This window comes from Caenorhabditis remanei, chromosome III (genome assembly GCF_010183535.1).
Source record: "Caenorhabditis remanei strain PX506 chromosome III, whole genome shotgun sequence".
NCBI lineage: Eukaryota > Metazoa > Nematoda > Chromadorea > Rhabditida > Rhabditidae > Caenorhabditis > Caenorhabditis remanei.
Window position 1 is genome coordinate 1,447,635 of NC_071330.1, and position 24,394 is coordinate 1,472,028.

The 24,394-nt window shown below is 41.2% G+C and overlaps 5 protein-coding genes across 5 annotated transcripts; 3 read left to right on the top strand and 2 right to left on the bottom strand.

Annotated features, from left to right (window-relative positions):
* Window positions 1-1,086: 1,086 nt before the first annotated feature.
* GCK72_008435 (uncharacterized protein) lies at window positions 1,087-8,937 on the top strand (the record flags this gene model as incomplete). The annotated part of the gene is made up of 8 exons (XM_053726824.1): window positions 1,087-1,244; window positions 2,547-2,734; window positions 5,138-5,515; window positions 7,196-7,381; window positions 7,431-7,526; window positions 8,336-8,472; window positions 8,760-8,859; window positions 8,924-8,937. 8 exons carry the CDS (start codon window positions 1,087-1,089, stop codon window positions 8,935-8,937), a joined length of 1,257 nt encoding a protein of 418 aa, XP_053586401.1.
* A 17-nt stretch (window positions 8,938-8,954) lies between these two features.
* On the bottom strand, window positions 8,955-10,887 carry GCK72_008436 (uncharacterized protein; the record flags this gene model as incomplete). Its single annotated transcript, XM_003094592.2, has 3 exons — window positions 8,955-9,320; window positions 10,246-10,452; window positions 10,789-10,887. 3 exons carry the CDS (start codon window positions 10,885-10,887, stop codon window positions 8,955-8,957), a joined length of 672 nt encoding a protein of 223 aa, XP_003094640.2.
* Window positions 9,102-9,374, top strand: GCK72_008437 (uncharacterized protein; the record flags this gene model as incomplete). Its single annotated transcript, XM_053726825.1, has 1 exon — window positions 9,102-9,374. The coding sequence occupies one exon, from the start codon at window positions 9,102-9,104 to the stop codon at window positions 9,372-9,374; it is 273 nt and encodes a 90-aa protein (XP_053586402.1).
* Window positions 10,888-10,966: 79 nt separating the features above from the next.
* GCK72_008438 (uncharacterized protein) lies at window positions 10,967-23,958 on the top strand (the record flags this gene model as incomplete). The annotated part of the gene is made up of 12 exons (XM_053726826.1): window positions 10,967-10,991; window positions 11,851-12,023; window positions 12,167-12,405; window positions 13,306-13,480; window positions 15,170-15,653; window positions 16,476-16,726; window positions 19,410-19,778; window positions 20,730-20,940; window positions 21,129-21,278; window positions 21,332-21,501; window positions 22,139-22,433; window positions 23,585-23,958. The coding sequence occupies 12 exons, from the start codon at window positions 10,967-10,969 to the stop codon at window positions 23,956-23,958; spliced, it is 2,916 nt and encodes a 971-aa protein (XP_053586403.1).
* Window positions 23,671-24,019, bottom strand: GCK72_008439 (uncharacterized protein; the record flags this gene model as incomplete). The annotated part of the gene is made up of 2 exons (XM_053726827.1): window positions 23,671-23,926; window positions 23,991-24,019. The coding sequence occupies 2 exons, from the start codon at window positions 24,017-24,019 to the stop codon at window positions 23,671-23,673; spliced, it is 285 nt and encodes a 94-aa protein (XP_053586404.1).
* Between the last annotated feature and the right edge of the window lie 375 nt (window positions 24,020-24,394).

The following is a 24,394-nucleotide window of genomic DNA, read 5'->3' on the forward strand; positions in this document are numbered from 1 at the left end:
TTCGAATTATTTGGTTTTTTTCTAAAAATTTGAAACAAAAAAGCTTCAAAGTTTTTATGAAAAATATAAATAAAACATCTGAAAATGACATATTTGCGCAAATTTTCAGATTTTTTATTTTTATTTTTCATAAAAATTTTGAAGCTTTTTTGTAGTAATTCAGTGAATCCGAAAAAAAAATCTGAATTTTCGAAAAAAAAAAGAAAATTGCTGAAAAAATTCTAATATTGGTACTGCTTCTTACAACCGCGCTCTACCGAAACCGAAGAAAATAGTGTGCGAAATTGAGAGATTCAGAGAAAAAGAGACATTTTTCAAGGGGATTTCGGTGGAGCGCAGTTGTAAGAACTGTGCCGAGCTAATATTTAGGGAATTTCTGAATTTTTAAAAAATATTGATATTTTTGATTAAAAAGTAACAGATCTGTATCTATTTTCCCCATTTTTCTCTATTTTATAAAAGTCGAATTTCTAGAAAAAAATTCGAGAATTTTCTTAACAATCAGACATTATTGAAAGTTTTCATGAAACCAATCCGGCCGGTTCTGCTCAAATCGTCTGAAATTATGCAAAAATTTACCGACTTTCAATTTAAAAACCTTCAAAATCGCAGAATTTTTTTTCAATATTTTCAAATTTTTCTTTTCAATATCTCACGAAAAGTGTCAATTAGCGCCCGAGTTCGATAAATAAACATTACGAAATTCTCCCCTTTCATTTCCGTTTTCAGCATATTCCCCCTTCCCGTCCCCCTTACATCAGATGACGTCTCGTGACGTCATCTGATGTAGGGGGGCGTGGCCTAGAAAATCCGAATGTTAGGCCACCTCGGCCATCACCACCGAACCCGGGTGTACTTTCTTATTTACTGGTTTTTTTTACTTTGTTATTATTATTATGATTTCTTTGTTGAGAAGAAAAAATAGAAAAATGATAAAATTAAATTTTTAAATTTTGTTAATTTCAGAATCTCATCGTAAAAAATCGCTGGAAATCGGAAAATTGGCGCTCGAATTCGCTGAAAATCGAGTTTTTCTCATTAAATTAATGCAAAAATCCCCAAAAATCACAAAAAAAGAATCGATAAATGTCTGAAAACGTGAGCTTGCTCGACGGCTCTCCCCTCCCACCCCGCCTATCGAATACACTGATTCCACGGCCGTCTCCGTCGAAAAATGGGAATTTATTGGTGGATTTCAGTGGAGGATTCAAAGAGAATATGAAGGAGACATGGTTGGAGATTCGGTGAGTTTTATTGAGAATTTTTGTAAAAAAATTGAGAGAAAATTGGACATCCGGACAGCATAGTTGTACGGAATGCCATTTTCCGAAAAACCGGAATCCGGAACCGGAATTACGAAAAAACCCGGAATTACGAAAAAACCCGGAATTCCGGAATTTCGGAATCCAGAATTCCGGAATCCGGATTCCGGACAACTATGCCGGACAGACAGAAACAGTGAAGAAATTTCAAAAAATGAAGCAAAATTTTGTAAAATTGTGGACCGGACAGACAAACAGACAGACATTCTGAAAAACCAAAAAACCACCATTAAAAATTCTGTAATTTTTACATTTTTTCACAAAAAAAATGGAAAAATCGAGATTTTGAATAGAAAAAAAGCCAACAATTGTTAAAAATACTTTTTACTGATTTGAATGGAAAATTTCGTACAAAAGAAGAAAAAAATTGGACATCCGGACAGACAGACAAACAGAAACACTGAAGAAATTTCAAAAAATGGAGCAAAAGTAAAGAAAAATGACAAAAATGTGAGTGTGTGGACATCCGGACACACGGACAGACAAACAGACAGACATCCTGAAAGCTAGAAAAACACCATTTTAAAAAATTCTGTAATTTTTACCTTTTTATCGAAAAAAAGGGGAAAAATCAAGATTTTGAATAGAAAAAACTCAGAAATTGTGAAAAAAATACTGTTAAAAACACCATTTTTGTCGTTTTTTCCTATTTTTTCTTTAAAAATGAGTCTGCGGACATCCGGACATACAGACAGATAGACAAACTAGAAATCCGTCGACATTTGTTCAATTTTTAACTGTTTTCGCTGAAATCGTGGACATCCGGACAAACAGACGGACGGAAGGACAGAAGTACTGTAGAAACTTTTTTAATCAGGAAAACCCCTTTTTTCAATCTTAAAAATGAAATCTACGGACATCTGGACTTACATACACACAGACAGAAATTAAATTTCATAAATCTGGCGCTGAAAACGACGCAAATGAGACCAAATTTATATTGTGGACATCCGGACATCCGGATACACAGACAGACACAAAAATTCAGCATTTTTAACCGGATGCTCGAAAATTTAACGAGAAGAAAAAACAGAAATTTTAAATTTAAAACAGAATATTTATAAGTCTGAAATTACCACATTTTGCTGAAAGTAAGACTTTAGACATCCGGACATACAGACGGACAGACAGACACCAAGCATGTGTTTTCTTTCATGAACTAATCAAAATGTCTTATTCCTCCAATTCCAATTCCAAAATCATATCTATCCTTTTCAATTTCAGAGGAATGACATGTCACTCGTGTGTGAACAATATCCAGGATGTGATCGGTGCGAAGCCAGGAATCTCGAATATTCAAGTGAATTTGAAGGAGGAAAATGGAAAAGTGACATACGATTCGAGTGTGTGGACTGATGAACAGATAGCAGAAGCTGTCGATGATATGGGTTTCGAGTGTAGAGTTATCAGAGGTGAGGAGGCAGAAATTGAGAAGAGATTTAGTTGAAATTGTAATCAAAAAATGTTTCGGGTGGAGAATTTTAGTGGATTTCACAGTTGTAAAAACCCTCTAATATAGCTGTGTCAGATGTGCCAAATTTTCTAGTCAGGCGCGCCCTTGACGCATTTTAGAATTATCTTATGCTTCAAAATGAACCTTTTTTCAATTTTTCATCGAAAATGGGACCGTTTTTGACACTATTTTTCAGAATTTCTTCTAATTCTGAATGATAATCGAAAATTTGACTTTCTCGCGAAAAAATTTAAAAAAATTAATAAAAAAATTTGAAAAATTTGACTTTCGCGCTAATTTGCCCGGGCCTTGACAACTATGATCTTATGGAAAACTGGATATATCCAAATTCGTAACACAATCGTAATTTTGAAAAATTAATTATGAAAAGCGGGAAAAAAACTCTTTTCCCAAATTAAAAACATCAAAAATCCCCATATCTGTCAATCTTATTCTAAGTTTTATTACGAGAAAGCATCTGAAAATTTCCGTCTGAAAATCTAACATTTTCAAGTGTTTTAAGACCCTTTCCTTACAGAGCTCTTACAGTAATCCTGTAGAAACGTATTACCGAAAAACAAATATTTTGCCCAAAAAACAGGTGGAAAGCCTGTAAATTTGAGAGAAAAACACATAACTCGCTTCAAAATCAAAACTTCGAGTCGAAAAACATACCAAAATGTAGATCTCAGTGAGTTCTATGTTTTTAATATAATACGGGCGGGCTCAGGATTGATTTTTGTACCGCGGGCCGAGCTAAAGTACAAAAAAGATTGAAAATCCCATAAATGACACTCCAACCCGGCCCGTATTATATCAGAGACATAGAACTCATTGAGATCTACATTTTGGTTTAGTTATGCCTTAAAATCAAATATTTTGAGTCAAAAAATGTGGAAAACCCGTAAATTTGAGAAAATGTAGTCGATATTTTCTACACAACGTTTGCACCTTCTCTAATTGTCGAATTGGACATTCGGATACACAGACATTATCGGAATAAAAAATTTCCGACATTTCTCAACGGTCCGTCAAAGTCGCGCCCTTGTGATCTACCGGGAACGCCCACTCGATCCCAACATTTCTTCTGGAATCTCAGGGCACGGTGTCAATTCTAATTACGTTGATTTCATGGGTAAAAATTGAAAAGTACCACTTTTTCTCCCGCGAAATGAATGTAAATTTAGCAGAATCTGAGCCCTGAGCTTCCCAGTAGATCACAAGGCGCGACTTTGGCGAGTCGTTGAGAAATGTCGGAACTTTTTTATTCCGATAATAGACAACTCCCCTAAAATCATGATACCGACACCCAAAAATAGAGATAATTAGAGAAAAAAAGATCGAAAAAATAAACAAATATTATATTTGTTTATTTTGATCTACTTTCTCTATTTCTCTCGTTCTCTCATGTTTTTGTACCAAAAAAACGCGTCGAAGGTGCGCCAGTGACTCTGAATATGTCTTTGTGTCCAAATGTCCGGATGTCCAGTTTTTCTGGTTTTTTATCGCAAAATTTGAATTTCGGACATGCAGACACACAGACAGACACCGATTTCCAACTTCCTCTTTAAAACGCGCCAAAGGCACGCCAGATATCCAGTTTTCTCAGATTCTTGGGTCTGTCTGTCTCTCTGAATGTCCGTATGTCTAGTGTTTTTTGAAATTTCTCATTTTTGGATTCACACTGTCTGGTGCGCCTTTGACGCGTTTTTGTTTCATAACAATCTGGAAAGAACGGCAGGAACATTTTGAGATTTGAATGGACATCCGGACATCCGGACACACAGACGGATATAAATTTGCAAGCATAGTAAGTTTTAAAAAACAAAAAAATGCGGACATCAGGACACCCAGGATACACAGACAGACACCGATTTTCCAATTGCTCTTGAAAGCGCGCCAAAGGCACGCCAGGCATCCAGTTTTTTTGATTCTTGGGTCTTTCTGTATCTATGAATGTTCGGTTTTTGGTACAAAAACACAGGGAGAACGAGAACTAGAGAAAGTAGATCGAAAAAATAAACAAATATTTGTGTATTTTTGTTATGTCCTTTGGTGGAGGAGAAGGGAATTATAAAACCATTTATTTACATGGTGAGAATCAACAACTAAGAGTTCTCTACATCTTATATAGGCAGATCTTCTTGCCACGTGTGACCTCGGGGTTGGACGTTCACTAGGCTAGGCCATGCTAGTTCACGCCACAACACCTCCCTTTCTTTAATGAAAGTTCGTTTGTCTACTGTCTTGCATCTTCGGTTCTTCCACGACAGCCGCTGCCTAGACTCCACAGCATTTCTTCTTTTGGACCCATGTCCGCATCATTGCTTCGATCTTCTGATCTTCAGCCAACGATCTTCAGCAGATGTCATTTCCCTATGCATCTCACAGCTTCCACACGAAATCTACCATTCGAAATCGTTGAACACGAGTACCTCGATCCATCTTCACTCGGTGCTGCTGCTGGTTCTTCAACGGTGTCTTCCGTTCTTCAACGGTGTCTTCCTTCCGGGTGATCCCATGATCTCGAGCTCGTCACTCTCCAACCCTTCTTACCGCTGGTTTGTTGTCGATGTTCTCCACCGGGATCTCTTTTCTTCGGCCTTCTCCGTGCGCACCAGTCAACGGTCCCGTCCGGCATGCGCGTCCCCGGATCGTCGGTTCGTTGATCTCATCCTGATCGCCACTGTTATGTCCTTTGGTGGAGGAGAAGGGAATTATAAAACCATTTATTTACATGGTGAGAATCAACAACTAAGAGTTCTCTACATCTTATATAGGCAGATCTTCTTGCCACGTGTGACCTCGGGGTTGGACGTTCACTAGGCTAGGCCATGCTAGTTCACGCCACAACAATTTTGATCTACTTTCTCTATTTCTCTCGTTCTCTCTCTGTCTCTCATCCAACCTTTTCTCAATCAACTATTACGACGATACCTGTTTTCCTTTTTTTGGTATTTCTGGTCAATGTCATGACAACAAAGTACATTTATTTAAAATGATGGGCTGTACAAAGTTTTCACTGATAACTGACACATGTATACGTGACATAGTTTAGATGGGGGAAAGTACCGATTTTAAACTGGGAAAATTGGTAGAAAGTAGTTTTTTTCAATTTTTTTTGCGAATTGATTTCCTATTTTTAGCCATTTTTCCCTCTCATTTTCCTAGAAATAGCCTAGAATTTCCTGGGCTAGAAATAGAAAAAATCGTACCACTCTCTCGGAATCCATTAGTATGTCATCGTCTGTGTCAAAAATTTTAATCGAAAAAAAAGAAGAACCGAGTTGATAAGAGATGGTAGAAGGAGCCGAGAATGATTGATAAGGGGATGGTTTCCAGCGACAAAGTTTGTATTAGTTTTAGAGTGTGTACGAATATCGAATTGATTGTTTTTTGGGGTTTGGGAGGAGCAGAGTAGGAGAGATTTAGTGGTCGTTGTAGGGGGGGGGGGGGGGATTTATTTCGCTTTTTTGAGTTTTTTTTTTCAGATTCCGATACTTAAGGCAATTCTAAGAAACTCTTATTATCGATGCAAATGCTAAAAATCGCTCTAAACCCCACAATTCCCATTCTTCTGACGCTTTGGTGGAAGAGTTTTCCCCGCGCGGTCGTGTAGTCCTCTCGGACAAGATTTTTGCTCAATTCCTCGGTTTTAATTGTAGCATTTTGAGCGATTATTAGAATGGTCTGAAGTATCATAATCTGAATTAAGAAATAAGACTTCAGTACTCTTTTATACGGTTTTTTTGTGAGATTTTGTGACTATGAGTGACAAACTGTTTACCCTGTGTCTTCACCGTGTGGAACAATTTTTAATTTCTCCATTTATTCCGATATCTATTTCACTGAATATCCGAACTGACATAAATATGAACTGCTTGAAAAAAAAAACGCAATCGCGCTCCATCGATAACATACGAAGCGTCACTTCGAGACGGCAGTTATAAAATTGTCGATGGAGCGCACTTGCAACCTCTAGAAATTCAAAAAAATGTTTAAAAAAATCTTCACCGAAGTATAACTCGCTAGAGACCGTCCGTACAAGAAAGTAGTCAACTACAAAAATAAAGGCCTAGATTTGATCTACAACCTTAATTAACGTTTGAGCTAACTGCAGTTGTACGGTAAACAGTACTGTGGAAATACAGTACTGGTTTTCAAAAGTGGGCGGAGCTATTTGAAAAGTGTCAACTACAAAAATATAGTTCAATTCAAGATCTTTATTTTTGTAGTTGACAGTTTCTTGATAGCTCCGCCCATTTTTGAGATATAACGCTTCTAAGTTTGGCTCCAGAAACAAGATTTCAAAATCTTAAAAATTCCTCATTTTAGCTGAGTAAACACCGTTTTTTTTTCAAAAATTTCGAAATTTCCTCAACTTTCTAAGCCCCGCCCACACAATACCCGATTCTTGCAGACCGCCCATGCCCCATCACCACCACTAACATTCCCCCAATCATGACAAATCCGAAATCAAAAATGCGTCGAGCCGTCGTCTCAATTGATGGGATGACGTGTCACGCGTGTGTCAACAATATCCAGGATACTGTAGGATCGAAAGAGGGAATTCAAAAGATTGTTGTTAGTTTGGAACAGAAACAAGGTATGCAAATGTGTTCTAATGGCAAACAATTTTATTTGAATTTTTATAGGTACCGTCGATTATAATACAGAGAAATGGACGGGTGAGACGGTCGCCGAGGCGATTGATGATATGGGATTCGAGTGTAAATTAATCACGGATCAAGGTGAGGAATGGACATCCGGACGGATTGATGAACAGACACACAGACAGACAAACATACAGATACCCGGATGTGGCATGCAATTGTCGAAAAAACTCATTTTTTTCGATTTTTGTCTTGAAAGGACATCCGGATATCTGGACATCAGAACAGATTCGGAGATTAGCTCGGCACAGTTCTTGCAACTGCGCTCCACCGAAATTTCCTTGAAAAATGTCTCTTTTTCTCTGTGTCTCTCAATTTCGCGCAGTTGTAAGAAGCGTGCCGTGTTAATAGACAAACAGACATCCGGACGGACAGACACACGTTTGGACATCCGGGCACACGGACAGACCGACAGACATCCGGATTTGACATACAATTGTCAAAAAAACTTCTTTTTTGTGAAACTTTGTTCGAAAAAGTGGAAAAATCAAGATTATGAATGGAAAAAACCTAGAATTTGTGAAAAAATACTGAAAAAACAATAATTTTTGTCATTTTTTTCAATTTTTTCTTAGAAAAAAGGACATCCGGACACTTGGACATCCGAACAGACAGACATTTTCGAAAAACGCAATCGCGCTCTAATAATAACATTAGAAACGTCACTTTGAGGCGGCAGTTATACAATTGTCAATGGAGCGCGCTTGCAACTCTATATTTTCAAAAACTGCAATTTTAAAACGCGGCTAATACGCTCTATTGATAACAGTTCAAACAATGTCTGAGGCAGTTATCGATAGAGCGTATTTTCCACATCTTGCCATAAATTTGATTAATTATCAATGGAGCGCACTTTCACCTTTAAACAATTCAAAATGTTCTTCCAGAATACTCCGAGCCGCCCACCATAATCGACGCCCTTCCGAAACCTCCAAGCCCTCAAAAATCACAAAAAAGTCCATCGAAACGTGACTTGGATGGGACAGTGGAATTACAGCTAAACGGTGTCAAATATTCAAAAGCTGTAAGTGCGCTCTAGCGAAATCGCTCAAACGCGCTCCACCGAACATTGTTGGATCATGTTCAATAGAGCGCGTTTCAATAGATCGCGTTTGCAAGTGCGCTCTAGCGAAATCGCTCAAACGCGCTCCACCGAACATTGTTGGCTCATGTTCAATAGAGCGCGTTTCAATAAATCGCGTTTGCAAGTGCGCTCTAGCGAAATCGCTCAAACGCGCTCTATCGCTTCATTTTCAACGCTATTTTCTCTACATTTCGCTAGAGCGCGTTTGCTCAATTTGAAATTTCCAGAGCTCCTCAGAACACCTCGAAAAGTGCACATTCGCCGTCGAAGGCATGACGTGTGCCTCATGTGTACAGTATATCGAGAGGAATGTGGCAAAAGTTGATGGTAAGTCTGTGTGTCTGTGTGTCCAAATGTCCCAAAAAAAAAGAAGAAAAAAACGAATCTACAGCATTTATCAAGTAAAATCAAAGGTTCCACACTTATTGCGGTGGTCCTTGCGCCGCAGATTTCCCGGCGGCATTATTGTTATTTTCGTCGACTTGTGGAATGAATGCACCCGGTGGGAGCGTTGAAGCTGGCATATTGCCAACATTTGGTGGCAACTTTCCGGATATCGATTTCTCCAAATGGGCGACGAGTGGATCGATAATTTGATGGTAGATCATCCACGAGCCATGCGTTTGGGGCAGGTACAAGTAGAGGAGGAACGCCGCTTTGGCGACCCAATAGAATGGGAAATACGACATGATGCCCATCGCGAAGAAATCGATAATCGAGAAGGCGCCAAACACCGTCCAGTAGATCAGCCAGACAGTGTCGTCGTCGGTTCCCACGGTTCGGATGGCCTGGAAACAAAAGGGAATTGGGTTAGCATCGTGAGCTCGCTAGAGCGTGATTAACTCGCTGAAGCGTGAAGCGTCGGGAAAGCTCACTGCGACCGCTGAATTACTTCAGAGCGTGAAAAAGGTCGCCAAGAGGTCTTGAGCTCACTACAGCGTTATAAACTCACTAAGCGCATAGTGAGCTCGCTAGAGCGTGCCAAACTCGCTGGAGCGTCGTCAGTTCGCTAGAGCGTGAAAAACTTGCTGAAGCATCGGAAAACCTCACTGCGACCTCTGAATTACGTCAGAGCGTGAAAAAGCTCGCAAGGGCGTCGTGTGCTCGCTAGAGCGTGATAAACTCGCAGCGGCGAAGTGAACTCACTACAGCGTTATAAACTCACTAAGCGCACAGTGAGCTCACTACAGCGTAAAAAAACTCGCCAGGACGTCGTGAGCGTACTAGAATGTGATGATCTCGCTACAGCGTCATGAAGCAGCGGCGTGTTCGCTATAGCGTTAAAAACTCACTGTGCGGACAGAGAGCTCACTAGAGTTTAATAAACTCGCTGAAGCGTCATGAAGCTCACTGGAGCGTCGTGCCTGCGTCAAAGCATAAAAACGCTTTCTAAGCGCTCGTACGTTCGCTGAAACTTCACAGGAGCGTGATTAACTCGCGGGAGCATCCGGATGCTTGCTGAAACTCGCTGGAGCGCCAGGAAGCTCACCGTGACGTCGGGCCTACGTTAGAGCGTGAAAAGGATCGCCAAGGCATCGCGAGCTCACTACGATCTCTCACTAAGCACGCAGTGAGCTCACTAGAGCGTGAAAAACTCGCTGCGGTGAAGTAAGTTCGCTACAGCGTCACTGAGAGAATTATCGAGTTCAGTGGAAATTCGCTGCGGCGCATTTTGCGATTTTGAGTTGCAAAGCCCAAAAATGCTCTCCTCACCTTAACCGAAACATACGCCGGATAGGCGACACCAATCAGATTGCACACAAACTCCGCCCAACTTCCAATGATCATATAGACACAATTGAGAGCGATGAGTCCGTAGGCGAAGATTTCACGCTTCGTTTGTGTCGACTCTTCGAGCTTCTTGACGTTCTCATTGTAGAATTGTCCGTGATCCGCGTAGAGCCACGTGATGAAGTCGTTCTGAAAAGAAAGAGATTGGGTAGGAGTCATGTGCCAAGCGGAAGGTTTGAGCCTCCAGGTTGCTGGCACTGCGCCAACAATCCTGTTAGGTATTTGGCCCCGTGCCAAATCGATAGCTTCAGTGTTCTGCTTATTGGCACCGTGCCAACTAGCCACTTAGCTTCCTGGCGCCGTGTCAAGAGCTCTCAGAGTACTTGGCACCGTGCCAACCTAGAATCTCGAGCTCATAGGTGCTTGGCACCGTGCCAACTATCCAGCTAGATTCCTGGCGCCGTGCCAAGTTTACAGCCAGAGCTCTCAGGATACTTGGCACCGTGGCAACCTGGTATCACTCACCTGAAGCTTCTGAAGATCATCACCAGTGGATCCACCACCGGTCGGCCCACCGGCTGCCGGAATCGGTGCTCTCGCTTTCAGTGTGCTCTTCAATGACATTCGGTTCTTTTTGAGCGAATCGTGTGTGTGTGGAGAGGAGAGGAATAAACGAGTTGGTGTTGGAGAAGACGAGAAATAAATGGGAATTTCGAAAGAACGTGGCGGTGGGGTCAGTGGGGGAAGAAAAGGATAGAAAAGGGTAGTGGGGAGGGGGTCACGTGGGTTTTATTAGAAATAATTATTGAAAAATCGTCAAAAAATGAAGTTTTCGATGAAAAATCGACTAAAATTAGTCAATTTTACCGTGAAAAAGACGCAAAAATGGTCAGAAAAGGGGGCGGAGCCTATTTCAGAGGATTTAGGTTCTGGATTCTAGATTCCTGGAATTCTAGATTTCCAATTTTGAATATTCGAGTCGAGACACTTCGCAACTGGTCATGTCGCAATCTGGACGTTTCGCAACTATGAAAACCGATAAATCTCAGTTCCAAAACAGTATAAAGTTGCGAAACGACTGGTTGCAAAACGGCGGGGTACTCTCGCTTTTGGTTTCTAGCCGGTACACCTAGCATCTGTGCCGTTTCGAAACGTCCGGACGTTTAGAAACCGAGACGTTTGCCAACCGGACGTTTTGCAACCAGATGTCTAGAAACCGTGAAATATGAAGAAAATTCGCTGAAAAATGGCATCTTTTCAGTACATTTTACACGGTTACTGTCGAAATGTCATAATTTCGATACGCCTGGTTTCGAAATAGCATAGTTTCAAAACGTCTGATCTTGGAATGTCAAAGTTTTGAAACGTCCGGGCCCGAAATATTTATGTTTCGAAACGTCCGGTTAAACAATGTCATAGTTTCGATATGTCCGGTTTCAAAACGTTTCGGAGTCGTTCATAGTTCCGAAACTTCTAGTTTCAAACCGTCATAGTTGCGGAGTGTCCCAACGCCACACTAGTATTCGGAACTATCGATTTTTTTGATTCCAGATTAGGTTGCTCTAAATTCTCTCCCCATTTTTCCAGGAGTCCACTCAATCGTCGTCGCCCTCATCGCGGCGAAAGCCGAAGTGATCTACGATAACCGTCTAACCTCTGCTGACGTCATCGCCGAACACATGACAGAAGAATTGGGATACAAAGCGACACTTCTAGATTCATCCGGTGCAAACTCGAATTATAATAAGATTCAGTTAATTGTGAGTTTCCTGTTCTACACGCTTCTCACAACCGCGCTCTACCGTAACGATTGTTTTTCAAGAGAATTTCGGTGGAGCGCAGTTGTAAGAACTGTGTTAATAGACGAGACGAGTTTTCTAGGCCACCCCTTGAATACTTTCAGATCGGCAACCTATCCACAGAAAACGACGCGACACGCATCGAGTCTCACGTATTATCGAAGACAGGTGTCGACTCGTGTAATGTGTCGATTGCCACGTCGATGGCTCTCGTCGAGTTCTCACCGCAAGTCATCGGTCCACGTGATATCATAAATGTCATTGAGTCACTCGGATTCACTGCCGATTTGGCGACGAGAGATGACCAAATGAGACGGTTGGATCATTCGGAGGACGTGGAGAAGTGAGTTTGACAAAGCTCCGCCCCTTTCGGGTGAAATTGTGCGGCGATATTGTAAAAAGAGGCGTGGCTAAGTGCGATTTTTGAGTACATTTTGGATATGAAATCAGTGAAAAGAGCCGCAGAACTGCAAAAAAGGGCGGGGCTTAGTAAAATACGGTTTCAGTTTCAGCAAAAAAAGAATAGGCTCCATCGCATGATTCCTCATGAAAAAGGGCTCAGTTTTCTGAGACTCCGCCCACTTTTCTGCCTCAAATACGGGAAATGGGCGGAGCCTTGAGAAACGAAGGTTTCTCCAAAATTTGAACTAGGCTCCGCCCATTTCGCACATTTGCCGCACGCTTTCTCTCGAAGAGAATAGTGCGGCGAACTTGCCAAAAAGGGCGTGGCACAGCTTTTCGAGACTCCGCCCACTTTTTCGCCAGAATCACAGAAAATGAGCGGACCCTTGAGAAACGAAGTTTTCTCCGAAAATTGAACTAGGCTCCACCCATTTTTTGCACATTTGCCGCATGGTTCCTATTGAATGAAACCGTGCGGCAAACTTGCAAAAAGAGGCGTGGCTTAGTCAGGCTCCGCCCACTTTTTCGCCAAAATCACGAAAAATAAGCGAGGCCTCGAGCATCCCGATTTTTCTCCAAAATTTAAACTAGGCTCCGCCCATTTTGCACATTTGTCGCATAGTTCCTTAAAACCGTGCGGCAAACCTGCCAAAAGGGGCGTGGCTTAGCCGCCAGACTCCGCCCTTTTTTTTGATCATCGTGCAGATAATGGAAAAATGGAGTTTTGAATCGAGATGAAAGTTCGTGTGTTAGGCTCCGCCCACTTTCAGCAATTTTGCCGCACAGTTCCTTTTAAACCGGATTTTTATCATTTTCAACTAATTTTTTTCTCTTTTTTCAGATGGCGAAACACATTCCTGATATCACTTGTCTGCGGAGTGCCCGTAATGATAATCATGATAATATTCCATTGGATTCTCCATACTCCAATGCATCCGGAGAAACAGACACCCATCTTCACACCCGCTCTCTCTCTGGATAATTTCTTACTCCTGATTTTGTGCACACCTGTTCAGGTAGGTTGATTGATAGCGAAAAATCGAGAAATTGTGGACATCCGGACGTACGGATTTACAGACAGACAGATTTTCTAGTTTTTTTCTCGAAAAATCTGGTCTAAAATCAGCATTTTCCGGTTTTTCACATTTTTCAAAATGAAAATGTGTTTTTTCAAAATGAAAAAAAAATATCAATTTCGTTTTTAACGTCGGATTTTTTTTTACAAGATTTTCAGTTTTCTGGAAAAAGTATTGCATTTTTTGTGAAGAAGCGGACATCCGGACATCTGGACACACAGACAGACGTATAATGTCAGATATTATGAATAAAAGTTGGAGATCATTTGGATTTAATCACAACTTTTTTTTGAATTTTTCAAAAAAACTGAAAAATTCTAACTTTTTATGGAAAAAATAGCGAATTTCTGTCGAAAAGTAGATATCCAGACATTCGGACACACAGACAGACGCTTTTTTTCTGATAAAACTTAAATTTTTGACTAAAAATCGGTTAAAAATACGTTTTTTTTTTCATAAATATTCAGAAAAGTCTGAAAAAAAAAGATTTTTTAACATTTTTTTTGAAACATTTTTTTCCAAAAAAACTAGTTTCAGACTGGAAAAATTAGAGAAAGTCACAATTTTTCGACAATTTTTGAATCCCAAAACCCTCGAATACGAAAAACGAATTTGCGGATTTGTGGACACATAGACACTTAGACAGACATAGAAAACTATCATTGTTTTTCAAAATTATCAAGAAAAAACTCGATTTCTTTATGATTTTTGATTCTCGAATTCCGTCTTGAATTGCAGATATTCGGAATCTGAAACTCAAAATCCAGAATCCGAGAGTCGAGAAATCTGAATCTAGAATCCAGAATTCTGAATCCAAAACCCGGAGTTCAGAATAAAAATCCTGAATCTCAGTATCTAGAAACTAGGCTCTGCCCCTTTTTTGACTCGTTTTTCACCGAAATAATGACGATTTCGACCAATTTTTGACCGGAATCGTCAAGCCCATTTTCGATAATTTTTCACCTATTTCTTCTTGAAACTCGACCAGAGTTGCGCGGAATTCCGACTTCCGACTTTCGGGCTGTTTTTTACTTCCAACTTCCGGCTTCCGTTTTGAAAATTTTACTTCCGACGTCCGGCTTCCGTTTTCGGATGTTTACTTCCGACTTCCGTCATTCCATAATTGTGGAATTTCCGAAAAGTATATTTGGCAGAAATACAAGGAAAAATGGTCTAAAAGGACAGAAAATAGGCTTTTCTTCATCCAAAAACTAATTTTCCACTGATTTTCGCGAATTTCATGATTTTTCTCTTGGAGTTTTTGAATCTTTGCGAAATATCCACTTCCGACTTCCAACTTCCGACTTCCGGGCGTTTTTTCACTTTCAACTTCCGACTTCCGACTTCCGTTTTCAAAATTTTACTTCCGACTTCCGTTTTAGAAATTTTACTTCCGACTTCCGACTTCCGTTTTAGAAAAAATCACTTCCGCGCAACTCTGAAATCGACATTTTCAATTGATTCTTGACTAAAAAATTAGATTTCCTCTCATTTATTACGGGATTCAGAATCTGGAAAATAGGCTCCGCTCCCCCTTTTTGACACGTTTTTGATGATTTTTTCCTTTTTTTTTACAGAAAAATGAAGATTTTTGACCGAAAAATTGCAAAAACCTCTATTGAATTGCAGATATTCGGTGGTCGATACTTCTACGCAGCGTCGTGGAAAGCTATAAAACACGGAAATGCGAATATGGATGTGCTGATTGTTCTCGCCACAACCATCGCCTATTCCTATTCAATCGTCGTGTTATTGCTGGCAATCATCTTCAAATGGCCCTCCTCTCCAATGACATTCTTCGATGTACCGCCCATGTTGATTGTATTCATTGCACTTGGGAGAATGTTGGAGCATAAAGCGAAGGGAAAAACGTCGGAAGCACTGTCTAAACTGATGTCATTACAAGCCAAGGAGGCGACACTTGTAACGATGGACACGGAGGGACGGATCACTTCTGAGAAGGGGATTAATATCGAATTGGTGCAGAGGAATGATCTGATTAAAGTGGTCCCAGGTGCCAAAGTCCCAGTCGATGGAGTCGTTATTGATGGGAAGAGTTCGGCTGATGAGAGCTTTATTACGGGCGAATCGATGCCTGTTGTGAAGAAACCAGGTAGGGACATCTGGACAGACATAGGGACATGCACGACATATATTTCAAATATAGACCCCGCGGATCGAATACAGGATCGGGGGTACTGTAGCTCTAGATCAAATCTAGGATCGGGGGTACTGTAGTCTAGGATCAAATCTAGGATCGGGGTACTGTAGTTACAGATCAAGATTAGGATCGGGGGTACTGTATTTGTAGATCAGGTTACTGTAGTTCAGGATCATATGCAGGATCGGGGTACTGTAGTTCTGGATGAAACCTAGGATCCGGGGTACTGTATTTGCAGATTAGGCTACTGTTGTTCAGGATCAGTTGTGTACTGTAGTTTGGGGTACTGTAGTTTAGGATTACACCTAGGATCGCGGGTACTGTAGGTCATTGACAGACAGATTGACAGACACGTACAGACAGACAGATTGACAGACACGTTTGAGCCCACTGGACATCCGGACATACCGGCAGACAGACAGATAGACATCCGGACACACTTACAGACACACATACAGACAGACACGGAGATATCCGGATAAACAGACGCCGGACAGACTTTGGCTCCGCCCACTACTCTCTATTATAGTTAAACAGTGCTCTTTAGAACCTTGGATATCCGGACAGACAGACAGACAACTGAAGCAAATTTTTAGGCTCCGCCCATTTTCCACCCTTTTTTTTGACGAAAATCTGAAGATTAGACTCCACCTATTTTCTGAGCTCCGCCCACTTTTCTCTCTCATTTGAACAAAACTCTTACTGATGCTCCGCCCACCTTAAAGGGGCGGGGCTTTACTCAATCTAGTCAAAATCCATTTGTCTTATTTGCAGGAAGTACAGTAATCGGTGGATCTGTCAACCAGAAAGGAGTGTTGATCATCAAAGCAACACACGTCGGAAACGAGTCGACACTCTCCCAAATCGTTCGTCTCGTCGAAGAGGCGCAGACAAATCGTGCTCCAATCCAACAGCTCGCCGATAAAATAGCCGGTTATTTCGTTCCGTGCGTCATTGGATTGTCCCTTGTGACACTTGGAGTATGGATTGCAATCGAGTATAATTTGGAGAGAAATGCGCATTTGGTGAGTAGATCAAGGATAGGATCGGGGGTACTGTAGTTTCAGACCAAAACTAGGATCGGGGGTACTGTAGTTGTGGATCTGGATCTTTAGAATTAGGATCGAGATACTGTACTTGTAGATCAGAGTTAGTATCGGGTTACTGTATTTGTAGATTAGGATCAGAATTAGGATCGAGGTACTGTAGTTCCAGATCAAAACTAGGATCGGGTTACTGTAGTTCAGGACCAGAATTAGGATCGGGGTACTGTATTTGTAGTTTTGGATCAAAACTAGGGTCGGGGTACTGTAGGCCAGGATCAGAATTGAGATCGGGCACTGTAGCTTTAGGATCAGAATTAGGGTCAGGTTACTGTAGTTTCGGGATCAAAACTGGGATCGGGTTACTGTAGTCGCAGATTGATCAGGATAAGGACCCGGGTACTGTAGTTCAGTATCAGAGTTAGGATCGGGATATTATCTTTACTAATAATATTCAACAGATTCCGTTTGTCCGTTTATTTGTTGCACGTCATAACTCCCTCCGTACTGGACCGATTTTAATGAAACCTGGATAGATGGATTGGAAATTTGACTTAGATGATGCCCAAACTTTTCTTTTTCCAAAAATATCAAATTTGACGTCCTCTGGAGACGGTGAGGTTATTAGTGCTAAATTTCGTTGATGAGGGTGTGTCCCGACAGGGTGGTAGAAAGTTCAAAATATCAACCTAACATTACTGACTCGATGTTTCTTTACTGCACTCTCGACAGACGCCGGCCGCGCGCGCGTGGTGTAGTGGTCTACACAGATGACTCTTACGCATGGGGTGGCGAGTTCGTTCCCATCAAATTGGAAATAATTTTTTTGTTGCTTTTACGTTATGGGAAAGTAATTTATTGAAGAACTTTTGGATCTAAATGGAGGGAAAAATAGTGACTATGATAAAAAATCTTTACTAATAATATTCAACAGATTCCGTTTGTCCGTTTATTTGTTGCACGTCATAACTCCCTCCGTACTGGACCGATTTTAATGAAACCTGGATAGATGGATTGGAAATTTGACTTAGATGATGCCCAAACTTTTCTTTTTCCAAAAATATCAAATTTGACGTCCTCTGGAGACGGTGAGGTTATTAGTGCTAAATTTCGTTGATGAGGGTGTGTCCCGACAGGGTGGTAGAAAGTTCAAAATATCAACCTAACATTACTGACTCGATGTTTCTTTACTGCACTCTCGACAGGCGCCGGCCGCGCGCGCGTGGTGTAGTGGTCTACACAGATGACTCTTACGCATGGGGTGGCGAGTTCGTTCCCATCAAATTGGAAATAATTTTTTTGTTGCTTTTACGTTATGGGAAAGTAATTTATTGAAGAACTTTTGGATCTAAATGGAGGGAAAAATAGTGACTATGATAAAAAATTTGTCAATAAGTCTGCTCCGCATTTTTTTCGGTATTTTCGGGATCGAATGTTCTATTTGAGATTTGGATACCGCTCATCAGAGCTGTAAAATTTTCAATAGGGGAGCCGGAAGAAAAAAGATGGAAGTAAATTTTTGAAAAAGGAAGACGGAAGAAGGAAGTCAGTCAAAAATTCCAAAATGTTTGTAAACTTTTTTTGAAAGTCGGAAGTGGCAAAAAATTTTCAACGGAAAACTGAAGCGGAAAGTCGGAAGTAAATTTTCTAAAATGGGAAGTCGGAAGAAGGAGGAAGAAAGTGAAATTTTCAAAAGGGAAGTCGGAAGAGAGATGAAGGAAGTGAAAAAAGCCCGGAAGAAGAAAGAAGGTAGTCGGAGGAAGGAATTCCGCACAGCTCTGCCGCTCACATACATAATGGGAATTAAAGGAACCGGGGAGAGCATGTTTTCTGATAGCGAAGCCTAAACTAAATGAAAGACCACTACTCAAGAAGCTGATATGTGAATAAGGACCCGTCGTAGCTCGGTTGTCTACAAAAAAATAATGAATTCTTGGATGATAATTTGTTAAAACACCGTCTTAGTCTGCCATATTCCGAGAAGGGAGGCGGCATCGCCGCCGATCAGTCAAAAAAAACTCATATCGGTATGATCACTCGCCTTTTGGGAAGGGAAGAGAGAATAGTTATCAAGTTCACGTTCTTCTGTGAGATTGTTTTAAAATGAGGAAAACATAGGAAGAAAGTTCAAATTGGTAAATTCAAAAACAGCTCATTCTATGTTCCATATTCTATCAGGATAGTAAAAGCCATTGAGAAAATTTGCAGAATTTGAGTCTGAAAAGAGAGATTTTACAATTGTGCTCTATCGGAACGAACTGCTCGGCTAAGAAGCGCCGCAGGCGCTGTAAAACTGAGAAGGGTGGTGTAAAGAAGGAGGTTTAGTCGCCGTTAGGCGACGTAAACCGACTGGTAGTAGCAGATTGATCAAATTCAGGATCAGGTTACTGAAGGTCTGAATTGAATTCTTGAGTACTGTAGTTCCAGATCAAAACTAGGATCGGGTTACTGTAGTTCAGGACCAGAATTAGGATCGGAGTAGTGTAGGTCAGGATCAGAATTAGGATCGGGGTACTGTAGTATTAGGATCAAGGTTAGGATCGGGGTACTGTAGTTCAGGATCGGAGTTAGGATCAGGTTACTGTAGTTCAAGATCAAATTCTGGATTGAGGTACTGTAGTTTTTGGATCAGAATTAAGAAGATGATAAATATAAATAATTTCAGCCGCCCGGTCTCCGATTCGAAGAAGCACTAAAAATCGCGTTCGAAGCCGCCATTACAGTACTCGCCATCGCATGTCCGTGCAGTCTGGGTCTCGCCACGCCGACAGCTGTGATGGTTGGAACGGGCGTCGGAGCAGCCAACGGAATTTTGATCAAAGGAGGAGAACCACTGGAAAGTGTGCATAAAGTGACAACAATCGTGTTCGATAAGACTGGAACTATCACTGAAGGTCGTCCACGTGTAGTACAAATCGCCTCGTTTGTGAATCCGACGACGATGTCGTTAAAGTTGATCACTTTCTTGTCGGGTGCGACGGAGGCGTTGTCAGAGCATCCGATTGGAAATGCGATTGCGGCGTTTGCTAAACAGGTAGGATACTGTAGGGGGAGCTAGGACTGTAGTTAGGATCGAATTTAGGATCGGGTTACTGTAGCTTAGGATCGATTTTAGGATCGGGGGGTACTGTAGTTTAGGATCAAATTTAAGATCCGGATAATGTAGTTGAGGATTCCGAAAGAAGTTGTTTGTTTGAAAAAAAACTAGGAATAGGATACTGTAGCTTCCAGACAAATCTAGGATGGGGTACTGTAAAAGTAGGATCAAAATTGGGATTGGGCTACTGTATTTGTAGATGAGGATCGAATTCAGGAACATGATACTGTAGTCGTGAATCGGAAAATCAGATCAAACTCAGAATCGGAACACTGTAGGCATACTGTAACTGGCACGGTTTGGAAATGAGGTACTGTAGCTATTATTAGCTTACTGTAGCAAGACTACTGTAGAGATTCTGTGAACGCCGTACCCAGAGTACTGGGTGCATACTGTAACTGTAGCTTCCCAACAAATCTTGGATCGGGTTACTGTAGTTCAGGATCAAAATTTGGATCGGAATACTGTAGTTTTACATCATATTCAGGGTAGGGTTACTGTAGTCGCAGATTGATCAAAATTAGGATCTGGGTACCGTAGTTCTGGATCAGAATTGCGAGCATACTGTAGATATACTGTACTCCAGTAGATCAAAAACACGTCAATAATGTGGTACGGTAGGGATACTACAGCCACGGCTAGGTTACTGTAGAAAGCTGGTAGCATACTGTATCTGTAGCTTCCCAACAAATCTAGGATCGGGTTACTGTAGTTATGGATCATAATTTGGATAGGGATACTGTAGTTGGATCGATTCAATTTCAATGTGAGCTTACTGTAGTCACGGCTAGGTTACTGTTGAAAGCTGTAGATCAAATCCAGGATACTGGAATCATACTGTAACCGTTAAGACTACTGTAGTTTTCAAAAGTAGATCAAAACTTCCAGCTCCTCAACGAGCCCACGTGGCCAAACACGTCTCGATTCCACGTCTCCGCAGGACACGGAGTAACATGTCGAATCGATTCGATCCGTCAATCATTCTCATCTCTTGCTCTCTCCGGAACATCTTCTCTCGAAATTCCACGTATTCCTGATGGAAAAACAATGACGATTCCAGGAACGGAAGTGACATTACTTCAGGTTTCTAGTCGTGATGGTAAGCGAGTTTTTTTCAAAATTATTAGCATACGCCACACTTCTTACAACCGCGCTCTACCGAAACCAAAGAAAATTGTGTGCAAAATTGAGAGATTCAGAGAAAAAGAGACATTTTTCAGAGGCATTTCGGTGGAGCGCAGTTGTAAGAACTGTGCCGAGCTAATAAAGAAACAACTATTTTTTCAGTTAGCCAACCGAACCCAGACACCGCAAATATCGTAATCGGAACCGAGAGAATGATGGAGAGACACGGAATTCCAGTATCAGAAGTCGTCAAAATGACACTTTCAGAAGAGCAGAGAAAGGGACATATTTCAGTGATTTGTGCTATTAATGGTATAGTTTTAGAGCGACTGGAACTATAAACTTCGATTCTCTCGTATTTTCAGCCGAAGTGGTCGCCGTCATTTCGATCGCGGATCAAGTGAAAAAAGAGGCGTCTCTTGCCATTTACACTCTCCGTGAGATGGGTCTCCGAGTGGTTCTTTTGACTGGTGACAACTCGAAAACTGCCGAATCGACAGCGAAACAAGTGGGCATTGATGAGGTCTATGCGGAGGTAAGAGTTATTTGGAAGGGGCGGAGCCTACAAAAAATTTTGAATTCATTCCTGAATCTTCCTGAGATCATAGTGATGAGATTTCGATATGAGTGAGTTTTAGAAATAGGCGGAGCTTGTTAAGGAAGGGGCGGGGCTTGTTTAGGAATGGGCGGAGCTTATTTAGGAATAGGCGGATCTTGTTAAGGAAGGGGCGGAGCTTGTTTAGAAAAGGGGCGGAACTTGTTTAGAAAGGGCGGAGCTTGTTTAGAAAAGGGGCGGAGCTTGTTTAGAAAAGGGGCGGAACTTGTTTAGAAAAGAGGCGGAACTTGTTTAGAAAAGGGGCGGAGCTTGTTTAGGAAAGGGCGAGGCTTGTTTAGAAAAGAGGCGGAACTTGTTTAGAAAGGGGCGAAGCTCGTTTAGGAAGGGGCGGAGCTTGTTTAGAAAAGGGGCGGGGCTTGTTTAGAAAGAAGGCGGAAAACACAAAAACTATCTTAATTCGAAGTCTTAGTTCCGAATTGTCCCGATTTCAAAACGTTCTGAACCACATCTCCAAAAGTTTACTCAACAAAAAGTGGGCGGAGCCTAACCAAGTCACGCCCCTTTAGTAGTCGAAGATGAAGACTATATCCTCTCTAATTTCCCCCAATCTCTGCAGGTTCTTCCCAACCAAAAGCAGCAAAAAATAAAACAACTCAAGGGATACGGTAACAAAGTGGCAATGGTCGGTGACGGAGTCAACGATTCGCCAGCTCTCGCCGAAGCAGACGTCGGAATTGCCATCGCCGCTGGAAGTGACGTGGCAATCGAATCGGCTGGAATCGTTCTCGTTCGAAATGATTTAGTTGATGTCGTCGGAGCGATCAAGTTATCGAAAATGACAACGAGACGGATTCGACTGAATTTCTTGTTCGCTATCATCTATAATGCTATCGGAATTCCAATTGCAGCAGGTGAGTGGACATCCGGATTGACAGACAGACAGACAGACACGGAGACATCCGGATAAACAGACGCCGTACAGACTTTGGCTCCGCCCACTTCTCTAGTTAAACACTGCTCTTTAGAACCTTGGACATCCGGACAGACAGACAGACAAGCAAAAAATAGCAAATTTTTAGGCTCCGCCCATTTTCCACCTTTTTTACATCGTTGAGGGAGGTTCTTAGAATCTTGAAATGATTTTTGAAAATGTGGACATCTGGAAAAACAGACAGACGGACAGAAAATTTAGTTAGATCCCGCCCACTTTTTTTCGTTTTGACGAAAATCTGATGATTAGACTCCGCCCACTTTAAGCTCCTCCTATAATCGAAATATAAAAAATGGGCGGAGCCTGACAGTTTTGAATTTTTAAACAAACCCATATCGGTTAAGCCACGCCCCCTTTTTCGAATTTTTTGCTTGAAATTAGAATGAACTAATATGGAAATACTGGATTTTCAGAATCACTGTAAATCTCCGAAAAACTCCGCCCACATTTAGGCCACGCCCCCTTTTTGGAAACTGAAAATTTGAGTATTTGGAAAAACTTTTCACAAATTTCTGAAGTTTTTTTTTCAAATTTAACTGAAAACTGTTCAGAAATATCTATTTTACGTTAAAATTTGTATTAAAATCACAAAAAAACTCGTTTTCCAACCAAAAAGTAGATGTTTCGGCCAAAAAATGACCAAAACCTCGAAGAAAAACCGCGAAATCCATAAAAAAGAGACATCCGGGCATCAGGAAATTGTGACAAACAGAAAGGTTGCAGACATCCGGACGAAATGAGACACCGATAGACAGTCTAAGACAAAACTGACTGAAAACTGCCATTTTTGCTTTAAAAGATGCTGAATTTTTTAAATCTTGGACATCCGGACACATCGACACACAGATTTTTCAGACGCCCCTTTTTTGGAAACTGAAATTTGAAGTGTTTGGACTGAAAACTGTTCAGAAATGTCTATTTTTCGCTAAAATTTGTATTAAAATCACCAAAAAACTCGTTTTCCGCCATTTTGTTTTAGAAAAGCTGAAATTTCCAAGTTTTGAGACATCCGGACACACCTACACACAGACTTTACCCATCCCATCCTATATATCCATAATGTAATTCCAGGAGTGTTCCGCCCATTCGGTTTCATGCTTCAACCATGGATGGCCGCCGCCGCGATGGCTCTCTCCAGTGTCTCTGTCGTCTCCTCCTCACTTCTTCTCAAGAATTTCCGAAAACCAACACTCGCCAATTTGTATACGACAAACTTCAAACGACATCAAAAGTATCTGGAATCCGGATCGTTCCAAGTTCAAGTCCATCGTGGACTCGACGATTCTGGAGTCTTCCGTGGAAATGCTCCGTCGAAATTGTCGGTTTGGAGTTCGAAAGTCGGCTCTTTGCTGGGCTCGACGACGAGTATTGTGAGCTCTGGCAGCTCGAAAAAGCAGCGATTGCTCGATAATGCTGGATCGGATTTCGAGGATCTCATTGTTTAGTTGTTTTCCAATTATTTGGCTTCAAAACTTACCGTTTTTTGTATATTTCCTCCCTTGCCATCTCATCTTCATCATCACATCCTTACCGAATCATTTATACGCGGTTTTTTCTCGAATTTTTTGTGATTTTTTCTTTGCTTTTTGCTGAAATTAATATTTTGAAAAAAGAGTATTTAACAGATGTTCATATAGATTTCTAGATCTAAATGGGCTGGGTGGGGGGTTCTGGAAGCAAAAACAAAAAGAAAACTCGTTATGGAATTGAGATGAATGGGAAGGGAAAGAATCAAAACAAGTTGATGGAGGCCACTAGAGGGCGAGCTGGAAATGGGGGGTAAAACAAACAAAAAGAACACAACAAGTAAGAAATAAAAGAGAATAATTGATTTTTGGAGGGAATGAGACAGTGCTAAGGGGAACTCTTAAACTATTTAAC